The sequence below is a fragment of the Rhododendron vialii genome, chromosome 13a (assembly GCF_030253575.1).
Source record: "Rhododendron vialii isolate Sample 1 chromosome 13a, ASM3025357v1".
Taxonomy (NCBI): domain Eukaryota; kingdom Viridiplantae; phylum Streptophyta; class Magnoliopsida; order Ericales; family Ericaceae; genus Rhododendron; species Rhododendron vialii.
Window position 1 is genome coordinate 11999061 of NC_080569.1, and position 23972 is coordinate 12023032.

The 23972-nt window shown below is 36.6% G+C and overlaps 2 protein-coding genes across 2 annotated transcripts; both read left to right on the top strand.

Moving 5' to 3' along the window:
* Positions 1 to 790: 790 nt before the first annotated feature.
* LOC131313556 (uncharacterized) lies at positions 791 to 6903 on the top strand. Its single transcript, XM_058341928.1, has 9 exons — positions 791 to 1259; positions 1352 to 1538; positions 1873 to 2006; positions 2103 to 2215; positions 2311 to 2554; positions 3321 to 3476; positions 6024 to 6103; positions 6211 to 6260; positions 6701 to 6903. The coding sequence occupies exons 1-9, from the start codon at positions 864 to 866 to the stop codon at positions 6832 to 6834; spliced, it is 1494 nt and encodes a 497-aa protein (XP_058197911.1). The 5' UTR covers positions 791 to 863; the 3' UTR covers positions 6835 to 6903.
* A 12636-nt stretch (positions 6904 to 19539) lies between these two features.
* On the top strand, positions 19540 to 20304 carry LOC131313881 (secreted RxLR effector protein 161-like). The gene has a single exon (XM_058342377.1). It carries the CDS (start codon positions 19540 to 19542, stop codon positions 20302 to 20304), a length of 765 nt encoding a protein of 254 aa, XP_058198360.1.
* The last annotated feature ends 3668 nt before the right edge of the window (positions 20305 to 23972 follow it).

Here is a 23972-nt window from a genome sequence, read left to right on the forward strand (position 1 = left end):
AGTAGCTAGTTTCAAAGTAATAGAATAGTTTAAATAAATTTATCTATCTTTTTTCACCAATAGTTAAATAACCCTATTAATCTTATTAACAAATCGGGATTTTTTACTAAACGGATCGACGTGAGCTCGTAAGCTGCTCGGTTCATTTACAGCACTAGTGGTAGCCTTTGTTATTGAGAACTTATAATTAAGGAGAATTAACTTTGCTCACGCATTACACTAGAGAACAAAATTACTACTTAATTTTCTTGTTGCTTATAATTATGGTGAAGCTGTGAGAAACAAAAAGACAAAAATGAAAAAGGAGAAGAAGAAGATGAGAAAGCACCTTGGGAGGGCAATAAGGGGGTTTCCAGTTTCTTAAAAAAGGAACTTTTAAAAAATGAAGATAATTTCAAGCTCAAAAATCATGTGTCTACGCAAATAATTTTCCTACCAATATGGATCTTGTTTGATAGATCTCATTGAAATCTTTTAAACGATGCAAAAAAAATTAAAATATTATTTTTCATTTTCATTATATTTGAGTTTGAAATTACCTTCTTTTTGAAAAAAAAAAAGGTTTAGAAAGAAAGCGGAACGGGGACTCATCATGGGGTACCCTGGACCAATTAGAAAAAACGTGGAAAATCAAATTTTAGTATCCCAAAAGAAGCCAGCTTACTTGTGGATCTGGGTGATGGATCAATTGTTGAATAATTCAACTGAATAATTCAAAGGAGAATTTGTCATGGCTTCAAAAAACCGCTCAATCTGTCCCAAGTTGTGTGAGTATATAAGTGTGTGTTTCTAACAAACTTCGCACAAAACGCCTAAGATAGTCAATCTAATATTCAAGCAACCCTTAGATCGAGTTCTCAATCATGAACTCTCACACTCTTCTATTTCGCTTCACTCATTTCTTTCTCATAATCCTCTTAACCTCTGTTTCTTCTACCTCACCCCACAAAATTCCAAGGCTTAGTGTATTCCATGAAACGATCACAAGAGGCACATCTAAGACCATCTCAACCTTTGTTTCAGAGGACTTGGAAACCTTTTTCTACCCTCAAACACTTGATCACTTCAACTACCAGCCAGGGAGCTATGCAACTTTCAAACAAAGATACGTAATCAACTACAAGCATTGGGGTGGCGCGAATGAAAGCGCGCCAATCTTTGTTTACCTTGGCGACGAGGCACCGATCGATGGTCAGCTTGAACTTGGGTTTCTTATTGAGAATGCTTCTCATTTCAAAGCTCTCCAAGTTTATATAGAGGTATAAACACATACCATGTTAGTCCATTTTGTTAAACGAGTGATCAAGATTTTTACATTAGAAACCTGTCGTCTTCTTTTTGTGGTTTTCAGCATCGGTTTTATGGAGAATCAATTCCTTTTGGAACAATGGAAGATGCAATGAATAGTGAAACCACTCGTGGTTATTTCAATTCAGCTCAAGCTCTTGCAGATAGTGCAGAGTTGATCATTTACTTGAAGAAAAAGCTATTTGCATATAATTCCCCGGTTATTGTTTCTGGAGGATCATATGGGGGAAGTGAGTAATACAACAACAATTTATAGTTGTCCCTCAGTCTCATTTTTAAGATATTTACCAAAAATAAACGTGTTATTGTCTTGGATCAATAAATTTAGCACTTTTGGCACCTGAGATCTTATGAAATATGTTTGCATCAATTTAAAAATCATCAATGTAGAGACGAAATTCATAAATAAAAAAAAATTGTGCACATAAGTGATTTATTTTTTTATTCAAAAAATAGAATTATTGTCCGTAAAGCACTAAAATTATTGAACATTAATTGGGCGTATATATTTAAAAATGCTTTCTTGTACGTGTTCTAATTTGTTTTTGTCCTCGATCTATAAAGTGCTAGCTTCATGGTTCCGGCTGAAGTACCCCCATGTTGCCCTCGGAGCTCTGGCCTCATCAGCTCCGATCCTTTACTTTGATGACATCACTCCAGATGACGCTTACATTACCGTCGTCACCAAAGATTTCAGAGTAAATCTAACAATCACTATTTTTATTTTTTATTTTTTCTGGTCTAAACTGAGAACCATACGTGATAAAAATACTAATGACGGGATGCTATGACAGGAAGTTAGTAAGAATTGCTACAAAACGATACGACAATCGTGGTCCGAAATCGATAGAGTCAGTTCCCACCCCAACGGTCTCTCATACCTAAGCCGGAAATTCAAGACATGCGCGTAAATATTTGCGCGTTCCTGATCTGTCCTAACGTAATATTTACCAGATTTGATACGCCTTCGTACTTATCTATTCGTTGTCCTAAATTTTTCAGTCCATTGAACGATGCGGAGGACCTCAAGGACTACTTAATTGGAATGTATACTGGTGCAGCACAATATGATGAGCCACCATCGTATCCTGTTGCAAAGGTCTGTGGGGGAATTGATGGAGCAAAAGGAAATGATGTTCTTGGCAAGATATTTGCAGGTATTGTTGGCTTGAATGGAATCCAGACATGCTATGTCAACCCAGTCAATAATACTCCAACGGAAACAGATATAGGATGGAATTGGCAAGTAAGTTCATTATACACTTATCCTTTTGACTTTTTTCTCCTTTTTTTATAAAAAAAAAAAAAGCAATGTAATGGAGTTGCCGATGTTGCTATATCAACTTGAACTCAAACAGGACCACGCGCCCAGATGTCCAAAGTTTTAATTTATTAGTATTTTTCTTGCTGTGGTTTGATTTTTTTTCTCAAAATTACCCAACCTTAGTCTACCGTCTAAATTATTATTACTGCCTTCGGTCCATAAATATGTATAACTTACTGCCATTTCGTTGGTGATTTATTTACGAAACTGGACCATTTAGACTCAAATTCACAACTCTTGGGACTATAAATAAGAACTTCGGGGAGTAGCCAAAATAGCCAATCGGTGAGCGAAATGATTTTGGCCACAAATGTTTGACCTTTTTCGAACAATTTTTTTTGTCGCGAAGTATACTTTTTCCGACTAAAGTTAGACAAAGTGCATCATTTAGGGATCACTCGCGCTCATAAGGAGAATATAAATCATGAATTGCAAAAAGAGAGAGAGAGAGAGAGAGAGATAGAAAAGGCTAGCTCGATCCATTCTTGAGATCATTTACATCCGTATAATCAAAACCTCCATGCATAATACTTAGCCAAAAGCCCAAAAAAAAAAAAAAAAAACCTCCATGTACAAACCTCGTAGCTAGACTAAGGCAATGTTTGGTTCGATTGAATATCGTTCAAAATGTCACCGATCGTACTTAGTTGCGAGGTCTTTATCTCAATGAATTATACTATATGTGCAGGCATGCAGTGAGATGGTGATACCCATCGGCGTTGGCGGCAAAGACTCCATGTTCCAACCAGATCCTTTCAATCTACAGCAATACATCATGGATTGTACAAGTTTTTACGGGGTCCCGCCACGGCTCAACTGGGCCACAACCTACTATGGGGGTTATGTAAGTCATTTTGATTTATGTTTGACGCAGCGGAATTCACCAAGAGATTAGTTAGCGTACTAATCCAAACGAGATAAACAACTCGTCGCAACGAGTAAATCTTGCGCACAAGAAAGAAAGAGAAAATCTCTGCAATATTATTAATCAAAAGCTTAAAAGTCTTAAAAGTCTTAAGTTACAGCCCTTTTTATAAGACCCTAACCCTAGAAATCCTACTGTAAAAGAAATAATAAATCATGCCAAAACAAGCGGCATTAAATAAAAGATATTTCCTAATTAATTAAAATAAAATCCTAATTCTTATAGACCAAGAATCCTAATAAAAGTAAAAATCAAAATTAAACCGAATACGGAAAGTTAATAATTCTAACCTAAACGGAAATATTCCAAACCAAAATCTTATTCTAAAACAAATTAAGAAAATAAAATACAAAAACTCTCCATTTTTGTCCTACATCAGTCTCCTTTTCTTCAAAAGAACTCGACCTCGAGTTCTCGTTAGGAATCTGCCATCTTCCATGCCAAAGAAACAGATACTTAGAATACTTCAACTCCTTCCTTAACTTGAAATAAAACTTCAAGAAAAAGTGTACTTGCAAAGATTGTTTCTCAGCATGCTTTAACTTGTTGACAAAATTCACTAGATGAATGTTGAGAACCCAATCAAATTGCTGCACTCCAAGAAAATCAACTAGAACCTTATGCTGAAGTTGCTGATTCTCTAGACTTTGATTTATTATAGAGTTGGTTGGCACTCCTTTGTTAGAAAATCGGATTTCAGCAACAGCCATATTTCTTGTAGTGTTGTAGTCAACTCCATTGTGGATGATTCATCAAGCCCAAACGCACAAACCTCCAATGCAATATTATTTTGGTCCTCCGCAGCCTCATCTGAAATAATTTCAATATTCTCTTGCACACAAGTATTGATGCCAATTTCATCTTGATCATGAACTTCAATCTTGCATTCCTCTTTTTTGCTAATATAAAGGTCAACTTTCTCTTTATCATCAGTTTCATTGTACCCATAATGATTGCATTCTACATTGACCTCCATTGTTTCTTCGATGTTGGGCTCAACAAATATCACCTCCTCTAGTTCAACTCGATCTCCTTCCTCTTCTGTGATCTCATATCCATCATAATAGCTGGAACGTGATGAATCTGAGATTGAAAGATTTTTATCGGTTTGTTGACGCTTTGAGTAACCCGAACCCAACAGTCTCAGTGATGTGTCCCTCGAGTTTTCAGTAGCCGCAACGGTATAATTTTTATTACTTGAAAAAGAATAAGACAACCCAAGATTATCTCGGGACAATCGCTTGGACTCAAGATTTCTTTGATACTCTTCATATAACATCTGACCATGATGCGATTGAAGAAATCTATCACTCATCAATCGTCTCATCCTGGGCCATGTCTTAACTGGTTGTTTATACTGGCGCTCCCGATTATATTGCAATTGCTTCCACCATCTAGAAGCATAGCCTTGTAATTTACAAGTCACGTATCTAACTTCTTTTTCTTCCGGAATTTCCATATACTCAAGAAACTTATCAACTTTACGAAACCAATAAATTAAATTCTCAAGATGGCAATACCCATTAAAACTAGGAATTATTGGTTGTACCTGAAAAGTTGAAAAGTCGTCATCTGTGCGGTAAAACCCTTCAAACCTTGAATGTCGCTTATTCGACTGATATCCATAATAATCCTCAAATAACTCGTCTTCAGATTCATCCTCACTATCAAGTTGATAATAAGAATATCTTTCGGAGACGTTTTGATTAATAGGTTGGTTGCGGGCAAATCCCTCAACGCTGTTCCTATCAACTTTGCGTTTAACAGATTGACCATGGGCAAATCCCTTAGTGCGAGTCCTGTTAAATACTTCACCACGACAAACGTCAATGGGTGTGTCTTCAACTTTGTTTGGTGCCATCGAACCAGGCAAAGCCTTGCTTTGATACCACTTGACGCAGCGGAATTCACGAAGAGATTAGTTAGCGTACTAATCCAAACGAGATAAACAACTCGTCGCAACGAGCAAATCTTGCGCACAAGAAAGAAAGAGAAAATCTCTGCAATATTATTAATCAAAAGCTTAAAAGTCTTAATAATTGAATAAGTTACAGCCCTTTTTATAAGACCCTAGCCCTAGAAATCCTACTGTAAAAGAAATAATAAATCATGCCAAAACAAGCGGCATTAAATAAAAGATATTTCCTAATTAATTAAAATAAAATCCTAATTCTTATAGACCAAGAATCCTAATAAAAGTAAAAATCAAAATTAAACCGAATACGGAAAGTTAATAATTCTAACCTAAACGGAAATATTTCTAACCAAAATCTTATTCTAAAACAAATTAAGAAAATAAAATACAAAAACTCTCCATTTTTTTCCTACATCAATGTTTGATTAGTACAGTATTTTTATTCACTTCTACCTAGCCACTTTTCAATTAATAACCTTTATTTATCTTTGAATCAATTTTGTTTAGTCCAAACAAAACACTAATTTTTTCTATAATTAATTCATTTTCAGGACATAAAATTGGTTCTCCAGAGGTTTGCCAGCAACATTATTTTCTCCAATGGTCTTAGAGATCCTTTCAGCAGTGGAGGGTAAAATATATAGACTCAAACATTTTAAGCATTAGGAAAATAAATTGAAAGATTCACCCAGTTGTATTAGTTTAATATTCCACTTCCGATAATTTTTTCTATTACAGGGTGTTGGAGGACTTGTCAGACACTATTCTTGCTGTTTATACTGCTAACGGTGTGTGCTCCTCAGCCATCTTAATCTTTATACACAATTTTATTGTTAATTTTTTTACGATGGTAGTATTATCGTAACTAAAAGATCATACCTCAACGAAATTAATTAAAATTTAGGGTACATAGTCGACCCACCTGCCACCCATGCATGAACCAGCTCAATCCGAACATTTCGTAATAATATCATGCATATGCTTTTATTTGTGTTAACATTACCACGATAAATGATGGAAACAATTATGCATGTTTATAGAATCATACACAACTTAACATTAATATTAATTTATTACAATATTAATGAGTAACATAGCTCTGCCACTGTGTGGATCACCTCATACAAAATGATATGTCTCATTCTATTTCTCAGCTACTAGTACAATATGACAAATCACCAGGTTTCTAATTTTGTTTGAAGATTTAAATTGTTAAATAATTATGCAGGATCTCATTGCTTGGATATTCTTATGGCAACGGAAACTGATCCGCAATGGTTGATAGAGCAAAGAAAGGTGGAAGTTAAGATCATTGAAGGGTGGCTCAAAACATACTATGCAGATTTTAGTGCTTTGACGTAGTAGATTGAGATTAAGAGAAATACCACAAATAAAATCAAATTTAATAAACATGCTCATTTTTGTGATTTTGTCAGGTCGTAGCTAGTATAGTCCACTGTCTTTCTTCTTTCTATGTATGTTTCACTCTACATGCACCAAAACTAGCTAGGTTCTACTTCTGACCCCAAGCCTCTACCCCAATTCCGGTGCCAATAACTCAACAACCACACCCAAACACACACTCATTTACACACCCACACACTTGTGTGAGTGAGTATGTAGATGGGTGTGGTTGTAGCATATTTGTTCTGGTGCACAATACCAGCCATCCTATCCAGATACCACCATGCTTTGTATTTTTCTTCCTGGTTTCATGTGGTTGGGATATAACCCGATCGGTCTATCATTTGGCATGACAGTACCAGATTATTTAGTTCTCCAATATTATCGGTCATCCTTATATAGTTAAGAGTTATGTTTAATTTAGATGTCATTTTTGCTTTGGTCTGTACGTTTCTATTTTAATTTCCAAACCTTGTTTTACTCATTTAGGTGCATTTATCTTTGTTAAAAAAATGCTCTCACATGCTATGTTGTTCTTGTTTATGTAATCGAGACTGATACCATTTTGGTGGAAATAATCGTAAAAGTACCATGAAACAAACCGCCACGAAAGCCACCGCCCACACTCTCTCTCTCCTCTCGGCCAAGCTGAGTCACCCTAAATCGATGCGCTGTGGTGGAATATTGATGTAAGAAAACCCTCTTCTTTGTTTTTGGTAGTTGATCTGGAAGTCGTAAATGTTGGTAGGAGATCTGGAATTCATAATTGTATTGTCGATGGAGTTATAATGTTATCACAGCCTATGGAAAAGACAAACTATATATTCAGTGCTTCCATGGAAAAGAGAAACTATTTATTAGTGCTTCTTTGGAATATGAACGATCTTCTTTGGTGCTCCGGCGGTGGTGTGGGCAGACCAAAGGGGTTTGCAAAATTATTATTTTTGTTCTTACTTTTCATGTTCGTTGCAAATTTATCACGTTTTATTGGATACGTTTGTCTTTCGCAGAAATAATTCATAAAAAAACATCGTCGATTTTGATATATACGTGTTTTGAAAAAAAAAAAAAGTTTCCTGGTACTTCTGTAAAAAAAATAGTCCATGAAAAACATGATCAATTTGAATATCCACCATGCTCCTAAAAATATGTTTCATGGTAATTTTGTAGAAATAATCTATGAAAAATATGTGGATTATTTTGAAATTGATCATATTTGGAAAATGGTCGATTTTGAATGCATGGTTTCCAGGATTTTTTGTGTTGAAATCTTTCATGTATTATCATGCAATATTTTTGTAAATTTATTTATTTTACGAATCTAATTTCAAATTTATTTTGAGATTTTAGAGGAGAGAAGATTAGGAGAGAGCAAGAATTAAAAGATTGGAGAATAGGAAGATTTGAGGATAGAAGAGCAAAATTGAGATAAATTTGAAAATTTATAAATAAAAATCCTATGGAAATGTAGTTGAAGCCAAAACGTCTCAACATACCCTCAATCTTAATTCCTAGAATTTTGAATTTTTTTTAATTAAAAAATGAGAGAGAGAATATAAGGAAGGGTTAAGAGAGAGAGAGAGAGAGAGAGAGAGAGAGAGAGAGAGAGAGAGAGAGAGAGAGAGGGGTTGGGAGTGATTTTAGGGGGAGGAGTTGAGATTTAAGTATTAGATAAGTAATGATAAATAAATATCATACCTTTTAGAGCATCCACATTGTAATAAGCAAATGGATGTGAATAAGCAAATTTAACAACAATGCTAAAAAAACACCCCACATTGTAATAACCAAAGTTACAAGTCTTTTAGTAAATAACCAAATTCCACCCATTCCATAACCAAACTTAACAACTTTTACCAATAACCAAAACTCAATAACCAAACTCAACAATTAAACTCAAAACTCAATAACTCAAAAACACCCCATATTAGAATCGTCTCATCGAGACGAATAATTTGGTGTGGTTGGGTGCGTGATTAAAACTCGTTTGCGATTGGACAATTGTGTATTGTCGGATTTTTTTTGGTTAGGGATACAAAAATAACCAATGTGGAGGTAGAGGTTGTTAAGTTTGATTATGGACTAAATGGATAATCAAATGCTGACTGGCACATTTTGATTATTGATTTTGATTAGTAACATTGCGGATGCTCTTAGTTTTTGTCCTTTTGAAGACCTATATTGATTTTTTTTTCTAACTTATATTTTCATTTGATACACAGAAGCAAATGTGTTTTGCCTTCAAAAGCATCCAAATCTCAAATTCTAATTTTCCAAAAATTTTTATTTTTTATTTGTAAGAGAGAGAGAGCGGGGGGAGGGAAATGTGGGGGTTGAATATGGAGAAAAAATTATTCTATACTCCTAGAACACTGTGACGTGGTACTTCAAATTTATTTTTCACACACATATGCCTTTCAATTCATAGAATGAGACCAATGCTAGTGTGTATCAAACACGGGACTGGAAAAATATTAAACTATCTTTTTAAGCAACTAGCGTTATACCCGTTCGATACACGGGGCCGAATTGATTTTTTTTATCCCATGCATCTAACGGGCACAAAAGCTACAGTAGTATTTAGAGAGAGAAAGGGTAATTTGAGATTTATTTGAATTTGAGGATGCCAACTTAATGATTCAAACTCACTAGGATGTGGGCATAAATAAGTTCCGCAAATAGGATGTCTATTTAATTTCTTCACAAGATAAGGAGATAGAAAGATTAGGAGAGAGAAATGGTAGTTTATGATTTATTTGAATTTAAGGATAAAAATATAAGTTTTCAAATCCACTAAAATGAAGACTAGCACTTACATATGGCAGGACCCCAATTTAAGCACTCCTTTTTCTTTTTGTTACTTGTAAAGGAAAACTAACCCGATTAATTGACAGTTCAAGTCAAAATGGGCCCAAAGGAAGAAAGGAAAATCTCTTCGCTCACTGTTAGCCCTAATTTTTGATTGGGCCCAAAAAACAACATAATGGTGATTTTACATATGCATTGAGGAGAAAATCTTTTTAACGGCGGAGCCATGAATAGTTATTTACAGAGTCAATCACAATCGTCCAGAAGTGTTTTGGATGGTCTGAATGCTAATTTTTAGGGAAGAGTTATCATTAAAATTCGAACCGTCCAGAACACTTTTGAACGGTCACGATTAATTGATGTTGTAAAAAACTTATTCATTAGCCGTGAATAAGTTTCTCTCATGCATGAGTTGTTTTGGTTTTTTACCGCAGAAACTTCATATGTATGAGTGGTTCGCTCCCTGTTCTACCGCTATTGCACGTAAAAAAAAAAATCAGTTAAAGCAAAGAAAGACAGGGGAAGAGAAATAGGAATAATGCGTACATAATTACCAAAAACTACGGATTATGTAAAAGACAAGACAATAATTGAAGAAAATCTGGCCTTTTGGAATAGAAATTGTCAAGCCCCAAGTCTGAAAGTATGATAGGCTGTGAACCATGAAATTGTCAAGCCCCAAGTCTGAGAGTATGACAAGCCGTGAACCATCATGGTTCACAGCCAACCATGTAATGGGCCATGGAAAAAAGCATCGTGGCACTATCGACAGTCTTACATTAAAATATGCGAACCCAAACCAACATTTTTGTAGCAAGTTGGACACAAACATCCACGAATTGAGTTTCGGAAGCCTACCTGCGTATGAATAACTGTTCCGGCGAGTGTAACTGCAAGGGGTGTACAGGTGTTTGTACGTGGTGCATTGTGTTGGTGTTATTTTACTTTTGTGCCCAAATAATTATTGGGTACAGAGGTTAATTTAAACGTAAAATCTTTCTGTGTGGCAATTTGGAAACGGAAAATGTGAGTCAGCCTAAAAAGAAGTCTTCACGAAAAGGTGCTCCCCTGTATGTTAGAATAGATAGATTTTCTTTTATGTTGGAAAATAGGAGTAGCTATCTTGTTTAATTAGATTGCAGTTGATATTAAAGCCGCATAAAATATCTCTACCATAATCACTGTTCCTGATTATCATCATGAGCGAGAAAAATATTGAATCATCTGGGTCGAAAACAGGGACTGTTTTCATTCAGTCTAAAGGGCCGCTCAACACTGCAGGAATCATTCTCACCAAATCAAACTACGATGTTTGGTCCCAACTGATGGAGATGCATCTTGCCGAGAGGGAGAAACTCTCCTATATTCGTGGCACAACCCAGCCGCCAAAGAAATCTGAAGATGGGTATGAAAAAAGGTATAATGAAAATCAAAAGGTAAAAGAGGTGGTAGCTGATATCGATGAACCAAAAAATCATGAAGCGCAATTTACGCATACCCAATGCTCGTGAAATTTGGGATGCCCTATCCTTCTATGATGGAAGCGATGAACTACAGGTATTCTCTTTGAATCAAAAGGCTTTTACAACCAAACAAGGGGAAAAATCCCTCTCTGTATATTATGGAGAGCTATGCAAGATTTTTCGTGAATTGGACTACCGTGATAATGCGGTTATGGAGCATGCAAATGATGTTATAACGTATAAGAAATCCATCCAACGGCAACGGGTACATATTTTCCTTGCTGGATTGGATGAGGAATTTGACTAGGTTTGTCACGCCCTCAATTTTCAACATAAATAAATAATTCATTTCAATAAATGATCCTTGCACAATATATATATTATACCCAAAAGAGAATTTTCAAAAGATTATTTACAAACCAAGTTCCCTAAGTTTAAACATTTACAACATTGGCACCACGGCCCGAATTCCATAGCTAGTTAAAAGAGTAAAATTTAAAGGTTACATAATATCTGAAATTAAAAGACTTCAAATAAATTTACAATTTCATCTTTCCAAGAGATCATACAAAAGACGATGAAATCACTTCTCGGCGGCTTTCAAAAGAGATGAGATCAAGCATGCACACCATGCACTTCGCGTCAAGGTTTTTGAGACATACCTGAAAATGATAGGTTGAGCTACACTAGTCCAGTAAAAATTTCTGTACTCAAGCTATATGTAAATGCGATGAAACACGCAATAAGAGTGAATGATTTTCAATGAACGATCGAAGGTACAAAAGGCACAATAAACCGACGAACAACAACTACGGAATTCAATACGTCTTATAGATATGCCTAGCCATTTATACATCAATCTAGAGGTAGCGTTAAACACACATCAATCAAAATGACAACGACAATTTCTCAAACCAATTCAAGTCTCCTCAAATGAATGCCACACTTGACTTTCCCATCCTTTACCATTTACCATCAAGCCTCTTTTCATAAAAGAAAACATTCCTTTTTTATTTTCAAAATAATTTTGAGAAATACTCTCGACCTCTACGGGTCAAACTCCGTTGATTCGAGTTTGAATAGCCGAAGTCCGTTGATTTTGTGCACGAATACCGAAAATCGTTGATTCGCTCAAGAATAGCCGGAGGATTTTAATAAAAATCATTTTTCAAAAAAAGACAAGTTCCTTTCTTTTCAAATCCTTAGTAGAGTCAGTTGTTTATCTCTTTCTTTAACGGTCATCATCTCAAGCAGCAAACAGTTCAAGTAACAACGTATACTTCTGACATCAACATCAACATTCTTCATTTTATGAGAAATTCAACTGTGTTACCACCCTATGCGTGACAGTGAACTCTCTTTCTACTCGGGTTTCCACCTTACCACACCTTGCGTAACGGGCCCTCTAGAGTCTCCGCATTACCACACCTTGCGTTGCAGGACCCTCAATTCAAAATTCACAACTCACATAAACACATAAGCATTAACAATCCGAATACAAGGAGACAACACTTCCCAAGGTCACATGCTTTTGTTCATCATCATTCAATATATTATAAACTCATAAACATGTCCTTTTGTACTTCATTAAATACCTCAGGTTCACGTTATCCCTCAAAGTCTAACACGATGCCTTATGTCATGTACCTGTTTGTACCACAATTAAGATTTCCATCTTACCCGTCGATCTGACGACACGTGGCAAGGGTAAATATGGGCAAGTAAGAGGATAGAATGGGCTTACCCAAATAATGTAGAATCGATGGTGAAACTATGAAAAGTCTTGTCCGTCGATTGGCCTACACGTGGCGTATTCCTATGGCCTTTTTGTCCGTCGATAAGGTGACAGGTGTCAAGTGGAACTGGATCCCACGATTCCACGATTGAAGAGGATGATAACCGCAATTAACAAGACAATTTTCCTAACGTGGGCATAATCGGCAGTTGGAGGAAGTTCTTAAGCAGAAATCGAGGGAGTCTTTCAACTGCCACTTTGGAGGGAAGATTTGAATTCAAAGGTAGAGAGGCCTATTTAAAGACAAGTTAGTAGCAGTTTCAGGGACACACAAACAACGCCAATCAGGCCTTTATCTTTTCTTTTCTAGGAGTAGAATTAACTTGTAATTGTTCACTCAATCATCTCGATTGGTTGTTCTTCTACTTTGAGGGTTAATAAAGTCCATTTTGTTAATCTTCTTCCATACTTCACCCACTTCATTGTTTGTTTCCAAAGAAGTCCTGAAGTACAGCAAGGAACCAAACTCCACTTTTTACACCCACATTCCAGCAAGCTTACGATACAATTTTCCGTCGATTCTCCGTCAATTGGAAACCAAAACAAGAATTTTGATAACAATTTTGGCGCTAGAAGGAGGGCTCATTACTAATTTGGAAGTGAGTAATGGCACCAAAGACTAGGAATCAATTGCCAACAGATGGCAATAATGACAATAATTCTGCCAACACTAATGGTGGAAGTGATGCAAATGGAGTCAATACTGGGAATCCAGACCAGAGAAGTCCAGAAGTAGGCCAACCAATTGGTCTAGAAAGTGAGTCACGTGACTTGGTCCAAAAATTTGCAAGAGTTTTAAATGATCCAGAAAGTGAAGTAGCCAAAACTTTGATGGCTATGTTTAAGGCAACAGTGATACAAAATCAACCAACGGTGGAAGTCCCAGTTAACGTACACGTTAACCCTGGACAGACCAGTGGATATGCTAACCGAAGTACTGAAATACCTTCTACGCAGGTATTTGAAAATTCAACTTTTGAAACTGTTTTTACTGGTATGAATAGAGTTCCAAATAATGTTAGCAATGGTCAAAATCAGAGCTTTTATCAAAGTATACCAACCACTGTCCCTATGGGAACAGAGACTGGGAACATTGGAAATAATGCCCATGAAGGGCAAAATGTGTATGCAAATATTTTTAGGAATGATAATAGGAATATTCCAGGTATGGCTAATGGTGATCCAAATCTTTATGGGTATGATCCACCAAACGTAAGAAGACAAGATTATCCATATGGATATGATATTAGGCCTGAAACCCTTGTTCCTCCAAATCAAACTGGAAGAATTCAAGAGCCTTATTTAAGGGCTCAACTCACGAATATTATGCAAGACATGTATGGCCCTGGATTACGGAGAATCGAAAAACCTATGTTTAGAAAACCATATCCAAATTGGGTTGATAATGTGCATTTTCCTAGGCATTATAGAATCCCAGATTTATTTCTTTTCAATGGAGAGGAAAATCAATCAACTATAGAGCAGTTGGGAGATTTTGCCTGCAAATAGGCGAAGCGGATTTGGATGAGGCTCTGAAATTAAAATTGTTTCCTCATTCTCTTACTAGAACTGCTTTTTCTTGGTTTATTAACTTGCCTCCAAATTCTGTTCATTCGTGGAGGGAAATGGAAGAACAGTTCCATACTCAATTCTTTAGGCATGCACCAGAAATTTCAGTAGCAGACTTGGCTAAAATCAAACAAAAGCCTTCAGAGTCTGTTGAACAATATATGAACAGATTCAAAAAGATTAGGAATCAGTGTCATTTTTATATTCCTGAATCTGAAATAGTGAAGATAGCCCAGGAAGGGCTAGATTATGATTTTAAGAAACATTTTACTGGAACAGAATTCAGAGATTTATTTGGTTTTACTTCCAAAGCCATAGGATATGAGGCTATTCTTATGGAAGGGGAATACAGGAAAAGCAAATCACTGGGTACATATTACCAAGATATAGAAAGAGATGTGGAGGTTGATGTTGCCCAAGTAATTGGAAAAGCACCAATTGTTTGTGATACTTTAACAAAGGCTGAGAAACCTGTGAATATGCCCTCATCACATCCGAATAGGAGAAATCAAGCAAATTTTAGACAATACTCATTTGATTTGTCTAAAGCTGATCAACTTTTTGATGAACTAATTAATCAAAAGTTCTTAACTTTATCACCAGGACATATGATTCCTCCTGAAAAGGATAGAAAAGGAAAAGAGTACTGTAAGTGGCATAATTCTTTTAGACATCATACTAACAATTGTGTTACATTTCGAAATTGTGTGCAGGACCTAATCCAGAAGGGCCTGTTACAGTATGCAAAGGGAAACAAAGAGGTGATGGGTATTGATATTGATCCTTTTCCTTTGGTAGAAGTTAATATGGTAACAGCCAGATTGAAGAAAGGAAAAATGGCATCTCAAATTGAAAGAAGGATTAACGAAGAAGAAGAAATTATGGAAGAAGAAGTTCAAGTGAGACAGAAATTTGAGAATTACTTTTGTTTAAGGTGTGATGAGGAGATCAAGAAGGGAGAAGAAGTAATTGCAGAAAAAGAGTACAATGGTACCTATGCTAAAGGTTCCATTAGGTTCAACACTATGGGAAGTAGTGATTTGCAGATTTATGTAGGCCCAAAGTTGATTTTTGAAGGTGAAGATCCTGGAATTTTTATACCCTCTGAATCACTCAAATGGTATGGGAAAGATGATGGACCATTCTTGTTTAAAGGATATCCTGTGATTCCAGCACTACTTGGGAAGCCAGATGCAAGCTTAATATACCCACCTTCATTTATGAATGGAAGGGGAAGAGGATTTTACCCAAGAGGTGTAAGATCAAGAGGAAGAATGCCTTTTGTCAGGGGTGGATACCAAGAAAGGATGGTGATTCCACCAAATATCGAACATCATGGGTGGGACACGGTGAGACATCCTAAATTCCCAAGTGTAAGGGAATTTGAGCCCATTACCAACACTCAGAAAAGGAGGTTACAAAGGAAGATTTCAGAAAGAGAAAAAAGAGATCAACAGATAACGATGGACTCAACACAATGGCCAGAAATAAAGGCCAGATCAGCCCTTATGGTTTGGACTAGAGAATCAACTATGCCAGTTTCGGCAATACCTGAACAGAAAGCAAATGAGGTAGAAAAACTTGGGGGGCAAACAAGCAAACCAACCATTACTCAAAGGCTTGGGGGGCAAAGCTCAAGTTCTTCCCCTACTCTGTCGATTAAGGAGCAAAAGGCAGAATTCAAGAAGAGCTTAAAGAAGAAAATGGAAGAGTTTCAACAAGTATTGTTAGAAGATGATGAATATGATGATCTGTTGTCAGTTCGCAGTTCGGATATGATGAAGGAAGATTTCAAAGATGACAAGAATGAAGTAGACTCTCAAAAGTCTACTACTTTTGGTTAAGCACTGGATACAATCCAATTCGGGTCAGTTTCCCCTACTAGAATTCATTGCAATATGATGTTAGTTTTGCCAAAAACTTTTCAGGCAAAACCTAATCAGCCCACAAGTTTAGAAGGGGATGTTGAAGACAAAACAGATGCTATAGTGAAGATAAACAAGCAGGAAGAAGATTTTAAAAAGAAGTCTATTCAAATTGAGAAAGATGCAAAAGGAAAAGATGTGGTTATCTTGAGGGCTCCTGAAAATGCCTTGGTCAGGCATTTAAAGCCATTATATATTATGGTTCATATTAATGGGCAACCTATTAATAATGTTTTCATTGATAATGGAGCTACAGTAAACATTTTGCCTTCGAAAATGATGAAGACTTTGAACAAAAATGAGTCAGATCTAATCCCAACAGAAGTGACAGTTGGAAATTTTGCAGGAGGATGTTCACCTGCTAAAGGTGTGATTTCTTTGCAATTACAAATTGGAAACAGAAAGATGAATACCACTTTCTTTGTTATTGATTCTTCATCCAATTATAATGCCGTGTTAGTGTTTGTACCACAATTAAGATTTCCATCTTACCCGTCGATCTGACGACACGTGGCAAGGGTAAATATGGGCAAGTAAGAGGATAGAATGGGCTTACCCAAATAATGTAGAATCGATGGTGAAACTATGAAAAGTCTTGTCCGTCGATTGGCCTACACGTGGCGTATTCCTATGGCCTTTTTGTCCGTCGATAAGGTGACAGGTGTCAAGTGGAACTGGATCCCACGATTCCACGATTGAAGAGGATGATAACCGCAATTAACAAGACAATTTTCCTAACGTGGGCATGATCGGCAGTTGGAGGAAGTTCTTAAGCAGAAATCGAGGGAGTCTTTCAACTGCCACTTTGGAGGGAAGATTTGAATTCAAAGGTAGAGAGGCCTATTTAAAGACAAGTTAGTAGCAGTTTCAGGGACACACAAACAACGCCAATCAGGCCTTTATCTTTTCTTTTCTAGGAGTAGAATTAACTTGTAATTGTTCACTCAATCATCTCGATTGGTTGTTCTTCTACTTTGAGGGTTAATAAAGTCCATTTTGTTAATCTTCTTCCATACTTCACCCACTTCATTGTTTGTTTCCAAAGAAGTCCTGAAATACGACAAGGAACCAAACTCCACTTTTTACACCCACATTCCAGCAAGCTTACGATACAATTTCCCGTCGATTCTCCGTCGATTGGAAACCAAAACAAGAATTTTGATAACAGTACCGAACCCAAAAATGACTCTACAACACATCATCCGCTAGGTTCTAAACAAGAATCTTATAGATTAGGTACCAAAAGAACCTAGGAAGGTCAATAAAACGAAGCACGAGGATACGAGTTACTCTATTCTCATCTGGACCGCTAGGAAAACCCCCATCGACCAACGAGGTACCCTACGATATACTTTATGGCCTACGGTACTCAATAATGCCTCCATAGTACATTTCTCAATTCACCAATCATCACGTCATTTAACAATGCTTAACAAGTCTATATCGATCATTAAGACGTACCACGACATCTACTTTAATCAACCAAAAGCATAAAATAATGTACGAGTATCCTAACTATTTAATTCTACACCTTTCTAAGCTACGACGAGGGCCCAAAATGATTGATTGGTCAATGAACCTTTCGAGGTACGAACAATCAAGTTTGGAAGTGATTTGAAGCTATTCAAAAGGTGTTTGAAGTGTTCCGGGTTCAAACGGGCACGAGAAGAAACAAATGAACCAAATCTGTCCGAAACAGAAGAGAGGTATTGATACCCCTGATCGAGGTATCAATACCTGGCTAGAGTCTGGTCCAGAGGAGAGTGGGGTATCGATACCCCTTTTGAGGGTATCAATACCACAGAGTTTTTCTGCAGATTTTCAGCTTTTCAACAACGAAACTCCAATAACAAACAACAAACCAAGCACGATCAAGGCACATAATCAGCCCATAAACACATAGAGAGAGTAAGAAATTCCTACCTCAAGTGATTTGAATGAGACCCAAGCGATTGATCGAAATCCAAGCGAGCCCTAGACCTCCAAAGCTTCGAAATCGACCAAGAACTTCCCTCCAAGCTTGACCCACGAAATTTTGGGCTCGAGAACGCGATTGGAGGGCCAAAGGGTGGTTGATTTTTAAGGTTCTTAAGGTCTTGGAGGAGTTTTGAGTGAGAGGAGAGGAGAGGGAGAAATTTCGGATGAGATGGAGAGAGAGGGACGGTAGAGAGAGAGGAGATGAAAATTAATCTCCTATAATACATACACCCACTATATATACCCCTATATCTTTTAATCACACACCCACTCCCTCAAGATTCAATTCTCTCATTTCAATCCCTAATTCAAATAGCCACAAAATAAACTATATTCTCCTAATTAGTCAATTAATAAACAATTCAAATGATAAAAAAAAATACGGGTCTCTACAAGGTTCGTGGAGAAGTTCTACGTAAGGAACCTATTCCTGATTTGGAAGAATGTTATGAGTTAATTTGATGTGAGGCTATTCGTCAGGCTACCTTGAATGGGGACTCTGAAAATATGGAATCCTCGGTCATGGTGGCTCACAATCGCCCAAATCAAAAAACACAAGATCGATTCTGTCCTCAGCAGACTTGGCAGGATCAATCCCATAAGCAATCTCAAGATCAATCGCGTTCGTATGCTCAGTCCAGTGGTACTGTTAAGCAATCCCACAAATGTACTCATTGTGATAAAACTGGCCACACAAAAAATCGATGCTACGAACTAGTCAGATATCCCGAGTGGCGGGATCACAACCGTGATTCAAAAAGGAGGGGTCCTGGTCAGAATGCAAAAGGAAGGGTCCTGGTCGGAATGCAACTGCTGCACTCACCAAGGGAAAGGCAGATGAAGATAATGAAGTTGCCAACTGAGTCACTACATTGATAGCAACGGCAGGTAAAATAATGGTAAGGCTTTAAACATATCTGCACCTGTTTTGAATAATACATGGATCAGCTAAAAGAAAGTGTGTAAATTGAAGAGTCTTTGTATAAAACAATCTCTCAGAACCTGGTTTGGAAGATTTACAAAGTCCATGAGAGGATTTGGATACAGACAGAGTAACGCGGATCATACTTTATTTTTAAAACAACAGTAGGGTAAGATTACTGCACTCATTGTATATGTTGATGATATGGTGGTGACAGGAAATGATCATGAAGAGGGAGAAGCACTACAGAATTACTTGTCCAAAGAATTTGAAATGAAAGATCTTGGTCCGTTGAAATATTTCCTTGGGGCAGAAGTGTCTCGATCTGACAAAGGGATCTTTCTATCTCAGAGAAAGTATGTCTTAGATTTGTTGCAGGAAACTGGCATGTTAGCATGCCAACCTGCAAATATTTTAGTGGAGGACGGTTTGAAGTTGTATATCGATTCTAATCAAGTACCAGCTGATAAAGGAAGATACCAGAGACTCGTAGGGAAATTGATGTATCTGGCACACACAAGGCCAGATCTTACATATGCTCTGAGTATTGTTAGTCAATTTATGCACAACCCTGGAGAACAACACATGGGTGCGGTAATGCGAATCTTGAAGTATTTGAAATCTACTCCTGGAAAAGGAATCTTGTTTTCCAAGAGTACTGATCATCACAAGGTTGAAGGATATACTGATGCTGATTGGGCTGGAGCAATTGATAACAGACGATCCACCTCCGGCTATTTCACCTTTGTAGGAAGTACTCTTGCCACTTTGAGAAGCAAGAAGCAGAATGTTGTGGCACGCTCAAGTGCAGAAGCCAAGTATCGAGGTATGGCACTTGGTATTTATGAAGTATTATGGCTGAGACAGCTATTAGAAGATTTGGGGTATCCATCAAGACAACCAATTCAAGTGTATTATGACAACAAGGGTGCCTGTGATATCGCTCACAATTCAGTTCAACATGCATGACAGAACAAAACATGTGTGGAGGTTGACAGATTTTTTATCAAGGAAAAGCTAGAAGCAAAGATTATAGAATTACCCAAGATTCGGTCCGAGGATCAACTAGCAGATTTCTTCACCAAAGCTGTATCGAATAAGTTGTTTTCAAAATTTGTTGACAAGTTGGGCATGTGTGATATTTATGCACCAACTTGAGGGGGAGTGTTGAGATAATTATGTAATTAAGTCCCAGTCAAGGGGGCTTCCATGTATTTATTTATTAGGGTTGTATATATACTGTGAGAATGAATGAATGAAATAATCGTTTTCCTCTACTCAAATTTACAGGAACTTGGACAAGTCATCATGACCTGTACCAGTTGATGAGTCTTAATGCTCATTCAGGCCTCTTTTCAAAAATAAATTTGGAGACAATGACTGGCGAAAAAATGTCTTCATAAGCCGAATGCTCATGTGAGATACAAATACTAAAGTTACACGTTTTTATCATGGAAACAATTTATAACATATAATTGCGGGCATAATCTGAAATAAATAATCTTATGATGTTTATCCAACAACTTAATCTTTCTGTAGGGAAGCGACCCCTCATGTTATGTGAAATGATCAAGTCACAGGTCACTAGGGCCCTATTCTTTCCGTCCATATAACTCCCTTCTATGTTATGGTATCTTTTAAACTATCCCCCAAACTCGGGACAATTATCTGGATGCATCAATAAGCCATCACCTTTGTCTGACCGCTTTCATTTTCTAAGCTTAATGTTGAACACAAATTTCGAGTCTATGAAAAAAACGGGAAAAATGATGAACGAGAGTCAATTTTATTAATGTATAAAAACTAGGGTTACAATCTCTGTTTGAAGTTCTAATAGAAAATAATCCTCTGATTCTTCTCTTCGAATGTTGAAACGAGGGCTTGATGCTTGATCCCGAATCAAACGGCGGAATCTTCTCCAAGATTTGTGAAGAAGATGATGATCTAGATGGCAAATATGAGAGGGAGCACCTCAATTTATAGAGATGTGGGAGAGATGTGGGATGGAGAGTCATGACCAACTCTACCTCCTTCATATTTATCTTCCTAATTATTTCTTTATTTAACATAAAAGAAATAATTATATAACTTGATAATTATCCTTCTTTCTTTTATTTTAAGAAAGACAATTATAAAGAGAAATACGATTATTATTTTACCAAGTGGCTTAATTTGATTGGCCGACTTAATAAAAAATAATAACTACATCACTTTGACACGTGGCGCCATTTGATTGGTCCATTTGCATCACTTTGACCTTTGACCTCAAGACACTTGGCGACATTTGATTGGCCATTTATCGTGCCCTATTTATTAGGTCTTGCAACACGTGGCAACTTGTGATTGACAGTAAATTTTACATGCCTACACTTAAATTTTACGTCATCACATTTGTCTGACGTGTTTCTAGTCTTTAACATGAAAATTTTATCATATCTTTTTCCATGGCATATCTTAAATAAAATCGTAATCTTTTCAACATAAAATCATGCTACTTTTATAAAGGAAAATCATGTAACTCAGGTATAAGTATCTCACCTTAGAATTCTTTGTTACGTATACTCGTCTTGGAGTAGAGTACTTCTTTTTCCCTCTATTTTATTATTTGTCAACTCTAACTACTACTATTCAGCACTAACCTCGCACATTTCTTTCTTCTTCTTTTTTGTCGTACTTAACAAGTAGTAATTCTTTGCTATTTTTGTTTCCATGCTCTTAGAATAGAAGTCCTATTTGTAGAGGCTTTCTAATTTGGTCTAGTTTTGACACATAAGTCATCTAGCTAGGTGTCATTCTCCAAGCATTTGGTGGCTAAGCTATATTAGTGATGTGGCCAAGCTATAAAACATATAAGGTAGCAAAGCTATATAGCATGATGTGGCATCCTATTTTTCTCTAGAAATAAGTAGAATTTCATTTTTCTTTTTCCTTTTATAACACACTTAAAAGTGCTCCAAATTTTTATTCTGATAATGAAACTTAAATAATTTTACGCATTGGTTACAATATTGCCTTTACATTTAATCGAGTTGTGTATAAATTTTGGGTGGGGTTTTCACAAATATTTACTAGGTCACTCTGTCGGACATTCACAAATACCAATGGTCCCAAATACAAATACTCCTACCAAAGAACAACAACAAACAAAGTCACCTGCACAGCTGCACTAGGACTATTCTTTGTGCCATTGTATAGTCTCATCATCAATATATATACATATAAAGGAATTTTCAAGTGAGGGATCCCTCATTTTGTTAAAATGAGGGACTTTCATTTTCCGATCAAATTTTGAAAATCCGAACCGTTCAATGTGTGCAGAACGTAATTTTAAGGGTCCCCTCTAGAAATTAGCAAAAAAAATGACCGGGAAGGGTGTCATCCGAGCAGTTTTTTTTGAACCGTTCAATGAAAACTGCTCGGATGAAGCCCTTCCTGGTAATTTTTTTTGCTGATTTCTCATAGGGACCCTTAAAATCACGTTCTGATCACTTTGAGCGGCTCGGATCATCAAAATTCAATCGGGAAGGGGAGTCCCGCATTTTAATAAAATGAGGGATCCCTCACTGGAACCTAACTCTCTATATATATATATATATATATATATATATATATATATATATATATATATATAGAGAGAGAGAGAGAGAGAGAGAGAGAGAGAGAGTCCCCTTCTTATGAGGGATCCCCTTCTTAGCTTAAGTGCGGACCTCATAGATTCCAATCGAATTTCGATGATCCGAGCCGCTTAATGTGATCAGAACGTGATTTTAAGGGTTATAGCGAGAAATCGTCAAAAAAAATGGTCGGGAGGGGCTTCATCTGAACAATTTTTTATTGAACGGTTCAAACAAAAACTGCTCAAATCAAGCCCTTTCTGGTCATTTTTTTTGCCGATTTCTCGCGGGTACCCTCAAAATCACATTCTGATCACATTGAGCTGCTCGGGTCATCGAAATTCAATCGGGAAATGAGGGAAATGAGAGAAATGAGGAGGTCCGCACTTAAGGAGCCTATTTAAGGTCCTCACAGGAAGCTTACTGTGTGTGTGTGTGTGTGTGTGTATATATATATATATATATATCCAACAAGATAGTTAACAAAAGTATATCATGAGCAAATAATATCATAGAATCTTGTATGCCAAAGGGTACATCAATCACAAATGAGTAGGAAGCCAATGAATAAGATTAATACATATTGCGAATCATAACTACTAAAAGAACATTCCAGAATATCCACGGAAATGACAACATGCTAAACGACTCACCTAGGGTTCAAAAGAATGCAAACAAATGCGAAGCGTAATAATAGTTCACTAATATGAATCACATATAAAAGATATGTACACATAATTGAAAATACAATTAAAAAGTTGATATACCTAATAACACCAACAAACTATGTTTACTTTTAAAAAAAAAATTTTTAAGAAGCAAAATTTCAAGTCTCTCAATTGGAGCCAACTTATTCTGTACAAGCCCTACATTGAGGTTAAATTTTATCAAATGGTTTGAAAGATGCCATAATTAGTTCAAATAGCTTAGATTAATGCATTTGGGGTTCAGCTTCCAAAAATAAGATCCGACTTTTACCCAATAAGTAATCATAGGATACGTACCGAATTGGGATACGCGTAT